Source organism: Lycium ferocissimum, chromosome 5, assembly GCF_029784015.1.
Source record: "Lycium ferocissimum isolate CSIRO_LF1 chromosome 5, AGI_CSIRO_Lferr_CH_V1, whole genome shotgun sequence".
In the NCBI taxonomy this organism is placed as follows: Eukaryota; Viridiplantae; Streptophyta; class Magnoliopsida; order Solanales; family Solanaceae; genus Lycium; species Lycium ferocissimum.
In genome coordinates this window covers 64,174,454-64,185,588 of record NC_081346.1, presented here as the reverse complement: position 1 = coordinate 64,185,588, position 11,135 = coordinate 64,174,454, and the positions used below count along the sequence as shown (strand labels likewise).

Genomic DNA, 11,135 nt, shown 5'->3' with positions numbered 1-11,135 from the left:
AATAACGCCTCATTCAATGCCCAAGAACGTTGTATAACTCAAGGCCTTCATAACCTCTTCATATGAACATATTCAAAATCTTGAAGGCAAGAGGTATGTATTTCTACTATTGATAATTATTCACAAGTTACATGTGTTATGATTTTTGATCTATCTTGAAGAACTCTTCATATGAGATATGGAAAGGAAGAAAAATCACTTGTTGATTATTCTCATCCCTTTGGTTGCAAATGTCTATCGTCATGATAAGGACAAAGTGGTAAAATTTATGGTATATTCTGTAATCTTTATTACTTATAATTCTTATGGCTTTTAGACAATTAGTTAGAAAGATCTTTATGCACGTTCTCTTTAGACTAATGTTTCTTGAAGTGAAATTGAGCATGAAGACGAAGAACGTACTCTGGACCACAAGCAATTGATTGATATGAATATGTATGTACGATATTAACCAGAGATGAAATAAATGAAAGATTCCAGCAATGCAAAAATAGTTGAATGCAAATGAAGGAAATAACATATGGGAACTTATTGACAAGACAAACGAGTTGAAATTATGGATATTCAAATGAACCTGATCGAAATGGTAAGGTTGTAGGAACTAAGGGTAAACTTGTAGCCCAAGGTTTCACAACAAGAAGGTTTGCTTCATTCTTAAGATTTTTATTAGTATGTTAGTTCTCATGAGCACATTATAAAGCCTTTTTCAGAATGCATGTCAAAAGCATTTCTTTAGATGATTTTACAACTGAAAAATATTTTGTCAAGCATCTCCCAATAGTTTATTTTTAAAAAGAGTTTATGCTTTGGAATTTTATTCTTGATTTGAAACCATCCCAAGAGAACAGTAAGGGAAGTTAATTCTTTGTTCCAAAAATGATTTTTCAAAAATCATGATTGTCATTTTATAGTTGCATTTATTTATATCTCGTGTTACTAACGAGAAGGTGTACAAAGAATTTCATAAGATTTTACAAGGTATTCGAACTTGAGATGATTACAAGAGTGAGTTAACATACTTCTTCAAGTTTCAAATAATGCAAAGGTAGATGAAAGGTTCTTAGTGAAGCCAAGTATTCAAAGGATTACTCGAGAGATTGTGTATGGAAAATTCATTGAACATGAATACTCTAGTAAACTCATCCTATCTCTCTCGCAAAGAAGAACATCGGTAAGTACACAAATCAAATACAGTGTCAAGGTATGATTAACTCTCTATTGTATTCCAATAATTATTAGATCAGACTTTTGTAAGATACTTTTCGAGTCACCCTGGTCAATAAAAGATTATTGAAATTCCTGGTTGGCACTCAAAAATTTGACTTATGTATTCAATAACTAACAATTTTGATCTAGCGGGATACTCTATACAAACCTTGCGGAGACAAATTTGACTAGCATAAATCATTTTTTCTTGTTCATGTATATCATGAAAATTCAAGAGCTTCACAATTTTATCTATAGCGGATGAAAGATTACATGGAATCTGCCTTGAGGACATTAAATATCAAATAGAGATATTTTCTCACATTGAAGAAAGGATTTAGTATGATAATATATGGTGGATAATTTTGTATCATTTTCTGGTGAGAAAGACTAATTTTCCTCTTAACTCATATGTTCTTATTTGTGGGTTTGGAAGTACATGATAGTCAATTTGTGTTTTCCAATAACGTACTCTTAAAATTGACTTAAAATATTTTCACCAATTGGCTCTTATGCTTTATGTGGTTAGCAACTCTTTAAGAGGATTGATATGATTAATAGTTATCTTTCTTAAACTAGAGGGAAATTCCTTCTTATCAAATTGAATTTTTAATGGGAATTTCTCAAACACTCTTCGTTGACTTGTATTGATCATTAGATTTGGTAGATCTAGCATGTGCTAATTATTCTATGTAATATATTGAGATTTGATTAGTCGATACTTTTTCTATAAGAAGTTGACTATATGTTCCATTTCACCCTTTGATGATGCCAAAAGGGGGAGAAGTTTTCCTGTACAAAACATTTGCTTTGTTAGTATCTTCAGACAGGAAATGCTCAAGAAGAAGGAGAAAGCATAAAGTGAGGGGGAGCCACTCCTTCAAGTTGTGCTTCAAGAGTCAAGGAACATATATTCAGGGGGAGTTCACATCCTTCTAATCATACTTGATTTTGTCTTTTATTAAAATTGAAAGTTTTGTACTCAATGGTTTGCCATCATCAAAAAGGGGAGATTGTTAGGTTCTTAGGTCCAAGGTTTCACCTATTAATTTTGATGATAACAAACCAACATAAGTTTTAATAAAAGAACATTTACTTGTGGTAAATTTATTTTTGGTACAGGTTTGTTTGATGAAGACAGATCCGGTGAAGATCCAAGCAAATATGGAAAAGAATATATTACGAGATGGAATTATGGAAGAAGATGTGGAGGAAAGACTTACTCAAATCAAGGTGCAGGAATTATGGGAAAAATATTTACTACGATCCTATGGAAGGAAAATATTCTACAAAAGGAAGAGATCAAGATCGATTTGGTATTTAAGGAAGGTCCAAAATCTATGGAGTATCAACACATGCCAGAAGTATCAGGTTTATAAAAGAGTCCACATTCAGAGTGATCAAAATCCAATTTCAAGAAGATGAATGTGACTGCATTCAAAATAATAGAAATCAAGATCCTAGGTGAAATGAAGAGGATCTTGAAATTCTCTGGGTTGCCTAAATAAGAGCTCTTGCTTGTACAAGCCGGAAGAAAAGTGCGAGAGAAATTATTGGGGAGAATATCGGTTATTTTAGAAAAGAAAAATATTCAAATTTGAATACACTTGCTACAACTCTGAAAGGAAGGTGTTGGATTTACACGACAAAATTATGGAAACATGAGATCTTTGGAGAATATATTTTTGGTGCTCAAAAGAAAGAAAATATTCAAGGCTATTATTGAGTCCAAGGCTGGACGATATAATATACAAGTATATTTTCAAATATGACTAAAAGATACTGCATTCTCAAGGAATTAATGGAAGGTGTAAGAATGGTCAAAGATACCCAAAAGGGAAAGTAGCAAAATCCATTAAATGTGCCAAAATCAGATTTGCATATTATCACTTCCAATGACTAAAAGACGAGAGATTCTTTAGATCAATTAAGGGAAAGATCTGTAGAATCTTCAAGAATCTATATGGTGACTCATACAGTTGTGAAAAGTAATTCCACCAAGGAGCAGTGTGAAGATATCATGTGCACAAAAGGAAAAGTCAAGAAAACCTTCAACTAGTATATTCAGCTACGTACTGCATTTATGAGGAGCAACGGCTAGAATATTCACAGACCAAGTATAAAAGGAGAAGACTCTACAACAGTCAAAGCACGCAGCCACTTATACTTTCGTCTCAACCTTCTCAAGTTCTTTGCTCTACTTTTCATAAGCATTGTAATCTGCGTGACTTCTGTGTAAACAAAAAAAGAGAGGAGAGATATAGTATAGTTGGTGAGGCTTTGTATTGAGAGGTTGTGTCATTGTTCGTTTCTTTGGTGACAGTGAAAACCAAAAGAGTCGTTGTTGAGTGAGCGCGTGAAAAAACTAACTTTGTGCGTTGTTGGTGAGCGTGTCAAAACCAACCTTGTTCGTTGTTGATGAGCGAGTGAAAACCAACCTTATAAACGTTGGTGGTGAACGGGGAAAACCACAAAGGCATGCTCAACTCAAACTACAAAGAGCTTAAAGAGATAACCTCAAAGAGGGACTGGATTAGGATACCATTGGTTCCAAACCGGTATAAAATTCTGGTGTCATTTATTTTATTACTCTCATATTATATTATTTACACCTTACTATTTATTGTGGTTTATACTTGTGCAAATCGAAGGACTAATAATTTTGTGCGGTGTCTCGCTATCGTCGGCAACCTTAGGAACGATGGTCGACTAGATTTTTTTTAACAGGCTTATAATTCAACCCCACCCCCCCCCCTCTTGTACTTTCACAAATGTTATGTTTGTCATTTATATATTTTCTTGAATTTTCTTATCGGAATTTCGGTCTCTCTTGCTCAAATTCTCAATTTTTCATTAATTAGAACAAAATTGTAACAAGGCTTAATACATGGATATCCTCCTAAAGTTGTTAACTAATTTAACTTTAACATTATAATTTGGACTTGTTCTTATTGAACACTTAGCTTTAACGAATATATAACTATCAGTAGGGGTGGAAAATGGGCGAATCGGGTCAAATTTGGGCGAGTCAAAACGGGTTAAGCTAATGAACTGGTCATAATTCAACCTGCTCAAAACATACTTGGGTTAAAATTGATTGGGTCAAAACGAGTTAAATTGCGGGTCATAACCCAATCCCCCAAGTTAAAATTATCAAAGATAGGATAATTCAATTTGTTAAACTAATTTATTCTCTTTGATCCACCACTAATTCCCACGTGGATTTCACTTAAAACAAAATTAAAACTCAAATTGCAGACAATTATTTCTCAATAAAATATTTATTTCCTTATAAAACAAATAAAATCGTATCCACAATACCCAGATTCACGAATTTCAAACAAAGTCCCAAAATCAGTTTTGTATTTCGAACAATTTCACAAAAACAACTTGCACTATGTGAAAGAATAACAACATCAAAATCAACTGGGAAATTACCTAATTCACCGATAATATAAGGATAATGCTTACAAAAAGCAAAAGTAGTAGAACCCCTGGAGTTTCTCATGACCCTCTATGATGCTGAAAATTGTTACTTTGCTATTCAGTTCACGGGTTGATTATTGACCGGTCAACTGTCCCGACCCGTGTAGAAAACGGGCCAGTTTGGGTTACAACCCAATTTAATCTGTCGAGAAATATCATGACCCAACCCGTTAAATTCTGGACAGGTTAGGTGGGTTACACATTTATGGGTCAAATTTGACACCTCTACCTGTCTATCTATCTTTATAGAATAGGAGAGGATAAAAGCATGATGTGATGATAAGTGTCGTCACTAGAAAATTCGTATTTAATAAATAAAATAAATAAAAAAGACAACAAAAATCTATCTATATAGAATAAGAGAGATAAAAGTATGATATGATGACAAGTGTCATCACCAGAAAATTTGTATTTAATAATCTTTCTATATAAAATAGGAGAGACAAAAGCATGATGTGATGACAAGTGTCATCATCAGAAAATTCGCATTTAATAATCTCTCTATATAAAATAGGAGAGACAAAAGCATGATGTGATGACAAGTGTCATCATCAGAAAATTCGCATTTAATAAATAAAAAAATAAAAAACACAACAAAAAATGAAAAGAAAAGAAATGACAAAAAGATTAAAAAAAAATCTATCTAACTCACAAACACGCACGGTTAAAAATTTTAAGAAATTAAATTTAAAAATTCAATAAAAGCACGTTTTTAATTCTATATTATATTTTTCTATCCTACTTTTTGAGAAATTTAAGGCTTGATTTAAGGAATGTATCCTTTACTTTTTTAAATACTAACATAATAATTAGGACAAAGAAAAAACTATTGTTTACAATTTTGTGCAATAAAATCTCATAGAACACGGATCTTAATTTTTCAAACATAAAATAATAAATCATAGAACATATAATAAAGATAAACGTTAAATTCCCCATCTTAATTTATAATAATAATAATAAAAAATATAATAATAATAATAATAATGATAATAATGCCAAAGTGTAATCATCACAAAAGCGAAATTAAAAAAATTAGTATGGTTAATTTTGCTAATGATGTGGTCGTGAAATGCGGCTATTCTAATTAGGTTAGACGTGGAAGTTGGATGCAATTATATCAACAGCAAAATCAAAAAGATAAGCTCAATAAATTTAAATTCAGATTAGACGTGGAAGTTGGATGCAGTTATAACTTCTCCTCATGGAGTTATTTTTTTTTAAATTTAAAACTCATTATAAAATGTCCTCATGGTTTTAGATAATCGCACCGTCAAGCGTGGGATGACGAATTTGCCAGTCGACTATCATATTTTTTTTGTTCAATTGAGTTCCTGTGTTCAATTCCTCCGCTTAGTCACTTCAGAGCAGCATTGGCGAGAGAAGCAATAAGTATCATTTTTCAGTCTCATCTTTCTAATTCTCTCGGCTTCATCTTCTTCTCCACTTCTTCTTTTCTTTCTGAATGTAAGAATCAAGAACTTCTTCTTCTCTAAATAGTTTTTAATCCAAATAGGCCCAGTATCAATATTATTTCAAACACATACAACTTCCGGCAAAATATTCAGAGAACCATTGGTATTAATGTTCCTTTTGGGTTATATAATGGCTATAATTTTCTTTTTTACTTTTAAATTTTCATTATCAAAATAGTGTAGCACTTAAAAATTCTAAAAGTTTCTTCAGGGATTTCCATTATGATTTCACAACATTCCTGGATTTGTTGAGCTTATCATGTTAGTTCATGTTCACTAAATGAACGTGTGAAAAAGTGGTCCTTCATTATTGGACCAGTTGAAACTCCCATTATCTGAAACTACCCTAAGGAAACTGCTGCCCTAAAAACTGTTCTATTAACTGTTCTGATGGTAGAACAGTATAAAAGATACCGCCAACGGATTGGGTCCCTAAGCACAAACTTTTCTTTTAAATCCACACCATCTAATAGTGAAGTTGAGTGCTTAGAAGACTCATCGAATTGGAAAACCGATGCCGAAGACACTATCGACTTCAACCAGTACTCTGTAACAATGGCCGGGAGTACGTCGATCTATTATTCCGTTGCGATTTCGCTCTATATGTATATAGACATCCATAAATTGTATAGAATGTCTCACATTTGGCATCAGAGCATACTTTTACCTCTGTCTTGTTTGGTTTTCGAAATTTGCAAAAATCCTTCAAAATGGGTCTTAATTTTCAGATCTGATTTTGAAACTTTTGATGCAAACTAATGTCGAAAGTCAGAAGGAAATTGATTTTCTAGCATTTTTGTGTTTTCAAACGCTATATTTGTTGTCTGTAATGGTAAAAATTTGTCGGGTCTGAAAATAGTTTTGAGACCGGGTCTGAACGACCCGCCAGATACTCTGTCAGTATATGACATACACCATCTGGGTATCACATAGGATTGAATTGTGTTTTTCTTGAAGGACGAAACAGTCCTCTATGATCTTTCTATCGATAAATGATATATATCTTAGATGGTATCATAGATGGTGAGTGTTTTTTTGAAGAAATGAACCGCCGATCTTTGTATAATACATAGTAGTATATGATATATCGCGTGAGTATCATAGTATCTTTGCAATAGTGTCTTCATTCTTATTGATTTGATATACTATATGCTAGAATAATTATTTTTTGAGATATAGAAAAAATATAATAAATTACAAGATAATATATTGGTTATACTTTTTATTGATATAAAAAAAAAAGGGACAAAAAGAGCCAAAGAGGTGTGTAGAATTAGATTATGAAAAAAAAAAAAAAGGAAATAAAGATTTTTTTTTTTTTTGAAAAAATGAAATTAAAAAAGGAGAAAAAAGTAAATGAAAATCACCAGAAATTAAAAAAAAAAAGAATAAATAAAATAGCAAAAAAGGTGAATAAAACTAGATTATGGAAAAAAAATGAAATTAAAAAAGGAACAAGAAATAAAAAAAAAAAAGATGAAACAAAACGAAAGAAAGAAAAATTAAATATGGAATCATATTATGTTGAAAAAGATAATATGATTTGGGAAAAAAATAAATGAACAAAAAAGGAGAAAAAAGAATTAAAAAATGAGAAGTTAAAAGAAAAGGAATAGAGAAATAAAAAAGAAAAGAAGAAAAAGAGACAATTACCTACAAAAGCTATAATTGTAGAAAGGTTAAATAGTTTTGAGGGTATGGAAGGAGAAAAGGACATAAATGGTCCCTTAACTTTAGAATAGGTTTAAAATAGTCCCTTAAGTATGCACTTAACGTTTTTAGTCCTTTAAGTTTGCCATAAGTTAACAAAAATGGTCCCTTAACTATGAGGGTTGGTTACAAATAGTCCCTTAAGTATGCACGTAACAATTTTGGTTCTTTAAGTTCGCCAAAAGTTAGCACTTTTAGTCTCCGACAAAATATTCATTGAACTCTGTTTATTAGATTTGACGAGAACTATGAAAAAAAAATGAAAAAATCAGCGAGAACTCACATTTAAAGGTACACATTACTCAAGAAAAGACCAAATATCTCAGGACAAAACCAACGGACGTCAGTCGGTTATAGGGAAAACCGATGAAAAACCTACAAACTTGATAATGTCAGAAATAGTATCTCAAAATACAAAGACCGACGGACTCTGTTGATTAAAACCGAGGGAGTCCATTGGCTAAGTAAAATACACTAGATTCATTTTTACTGAAAACCCGGTATAAAAAATAAATACTTCCATCGTAGTGATTCTTTAAAAAAAAAAAAAATAGTTTGCGCACATTTTTCCTCGAAAATAACCGACGGACATCCGCTGGTTTACGTAAAAAATGAGAATTTTTTTATAAATAGCGTCTCTCAATTTTATCCATCTGTTTCCGTCCATCGTTTTTTCACATTTAGTAGTGACAATTTTTGTAGTTTCTGCTATTTCTAATGAACTTACGTCGATTTTGTCCCAAGGTATTTTGTCTTTCCTTAGTAATGTGTACCTCTAAATGTAAGTTCTCGCAATTTTTTTCCTTTTTTTTTCATAGTTCTAGTCAAATCTAATAAATAAAGTTCGATGAATATTTTGTCGGAGACTACATGTTAACTTTTGGCGAACTTAAAGGACCAAAACTATTAAGTGCATACTTAAGGGACTATTTTTAACCAATCCTCATAGTTAAGGGACCATTTTTGTTAACTTGTGACAAACTTTACGTACCAAAACTGTTAACTGCATAGTTAAGGGACTATTTTGAACCTACTCTCATAGTTAAGAGGCCATTTATGTCATTTTCTCTGTATGGAAGTAAGGAGGGTATGAAAGGGTAATTATTTTATGTATAGTGGACATGGATGTTCTCTCGCCAACCACCCCCCCCCCCCCCCCCCTCCTTTTTTTTTTCTTCTTATTAGGACCCCTATTTCTTTTCTTTTTATTTTGGATCCAATGAAATGCCAAAACTGGCTTAGGGCCTTTTTATATTTTTTAACCTTTATGGGGCTCTCTTTGAAAGAATTTATAACAATATTTTCTCTTTCTTCTTCCCCCAAAATAGTTCCTTCACACTCAAGTTTTCCCACTCCTTTATTTTATGTACGTAATCGTTAGGTGTAGACGCATGAAGAATTCGGAGTAAAAATCGGAACCCGTAGTGAAATCTTCCATCAATTACAAATAGAAACTAAATACATATGGGTCTTTCACGAGCACTGGCCTTGGAGGCGCAAGAGGAACTCAGAAATTATAAAGAGGACTAGGTATTTGGATTTTCAAAACAACTGCCTCATAACAAAGGTTGTTGACTTCATTCTGTATGTATCTTCTTTTATTATTTTAAATTTTTTCAGTTTCGTCCTCATGAATAATTTCAGAAACAATTTTTTTTATTGTCTTGCAAGAAAATAAAGAGATTAGAGTGTAAATCATTAAAGAATAAAAGAAATACGAAATAAATTATAAAAAAAATAAAAATATTAGAGGTGCAATATGCAAAAACTAACCAATTAGTTCGACTACCTGCCCTGTTGAGCCATTTAAAAGCTTTCATTTTTTTCCTGTGAAAACTCTTTGTGCCTTTTAAACAATTGGCACTGAAATATTGTCATGTTGTGTTCAAATTCGTTTGGCCATGGGAAAATTCGTCCTATGCTAAAAATTTTGGGGTTGTATTTTTTACAAATCGAAACTTCAAGGGTTAAGTGAAATTTACACTAATAAAAAACAAAAAACTTTGTGCACATCTCTATGTCTGAGAAGATGTTCTTAATTCTCTAATAAAATAATTCAACTGTCATAGCTATCATATTACTTGTTAAATCAAGAAAACGACGTCTCAACAAATCTAATTAAGTTGTTATATACACGACTTGGAGAAAATAATTGTAATCTATGCAGGTTGACGATCCCCAAAATGCAACTATATAAAGACTTTTCTTTTTGGTTCTTTATCCATCAAAATTTCAAACCTTGCTATTTCTATACTTCAGAATTAAAAATATTATTCAGTGCTAGTTCTCAATTCTCATTAGTGATCAGAAAGAAAGATAAAAGATGGGTCTGAAAGGAAAGTTGATTTCACAAACAGAGATCAAGGGTTGTAAGGATCTCTTTCATGAAATGTTTAGACACAAACCACACCATCTTCCCAATGTTATTCCAAATACAATTCAAGCGGTCAATTTGCATGAAGGAGATTGGGGTACCGTAGGCTCCGTGTTCAACTTGAATTATACTATGGGTAAGATTTTCTGATCACTTTTTTCAATTGAACAGCTAATTTAATTTTACTAAGAGTCTAATACATTAGTTATAAGAGAAGTCTACTACGTACTTTGTCTATGTGAGTATATATAATGTCTATGATTAGTAAATTTTATAAGAAACATTTTTTCAGATCACAGTTTTACAGCTGAGCCTAGGTCTATATGTGTTCAATTCGTTACTTATCCATGTCAGTTCGTGGTGTAATCCCAAAATGCTCCTTTTTTATTGCATATGGATTTCCAAAGCTCCCAACAGATATAAATTATACTATTCCCTCTGCCCTAATTTTTATGACACTTTTTTTTTTTAGTAAGTTTGAAAAAGAATGATAGTACCTTTCTATATGTTGTAACAATTCAACTTTAAATTTAACTTTTACCCTTAATGAAATGATTTTTAGTCACACAAATTTCTATGGTTTGTTTTAGAACACAAGTTTAAAAAATCTTCCCTTTATTTCTTAAACTTTGTGCCCAGTCAGAACCCTTCATATAAAATGAGACGGAGGGAGTACAAAAAGAACGGAAATGGGTCAAAAATGCCCTTATCGTATTAGAAATGGTTCAAAATTTCCATCCTTCCACCTGTTCGGGTCAAAAATGTTCTTAACGTATTAGAAGTGGCTCAAAAATGTCCCTTCCACCTATTGGATCCTAACGTTATTATTGAGCCACTTCTAATACATTAAGGGCATTTTTTTTAATCCCAATAGGTGGAAAGAA

General features: G+C 32.0%; 1 protein-coding gene across 1 annotated transcript in view; it reads left to right on the top strand.

Moving 5' to 3' along the window:
* Nucleotides 1-9,915: 9,915 nt before the first annotated feature.
* The window catches only part of LOC132057917 (MLP-like protein 28), a 1,874-nt gene continuing 654 nt past the window's right edge, over nucleotides 9,916-11,135 (top strand). The window contains exon 1 of the mRNA XM_059450501.1: nucleotides 9,916-10,399. Coding sequence (XP_059306484.1) covers nucleotides 10,201-10,399 — 199 coding nt within the window. The 5' untranslated portion in view covers nucleotides 9,916-10,200. The remainder of the gene's footprint in view (nucleotides 10,400-11,135) is intronic.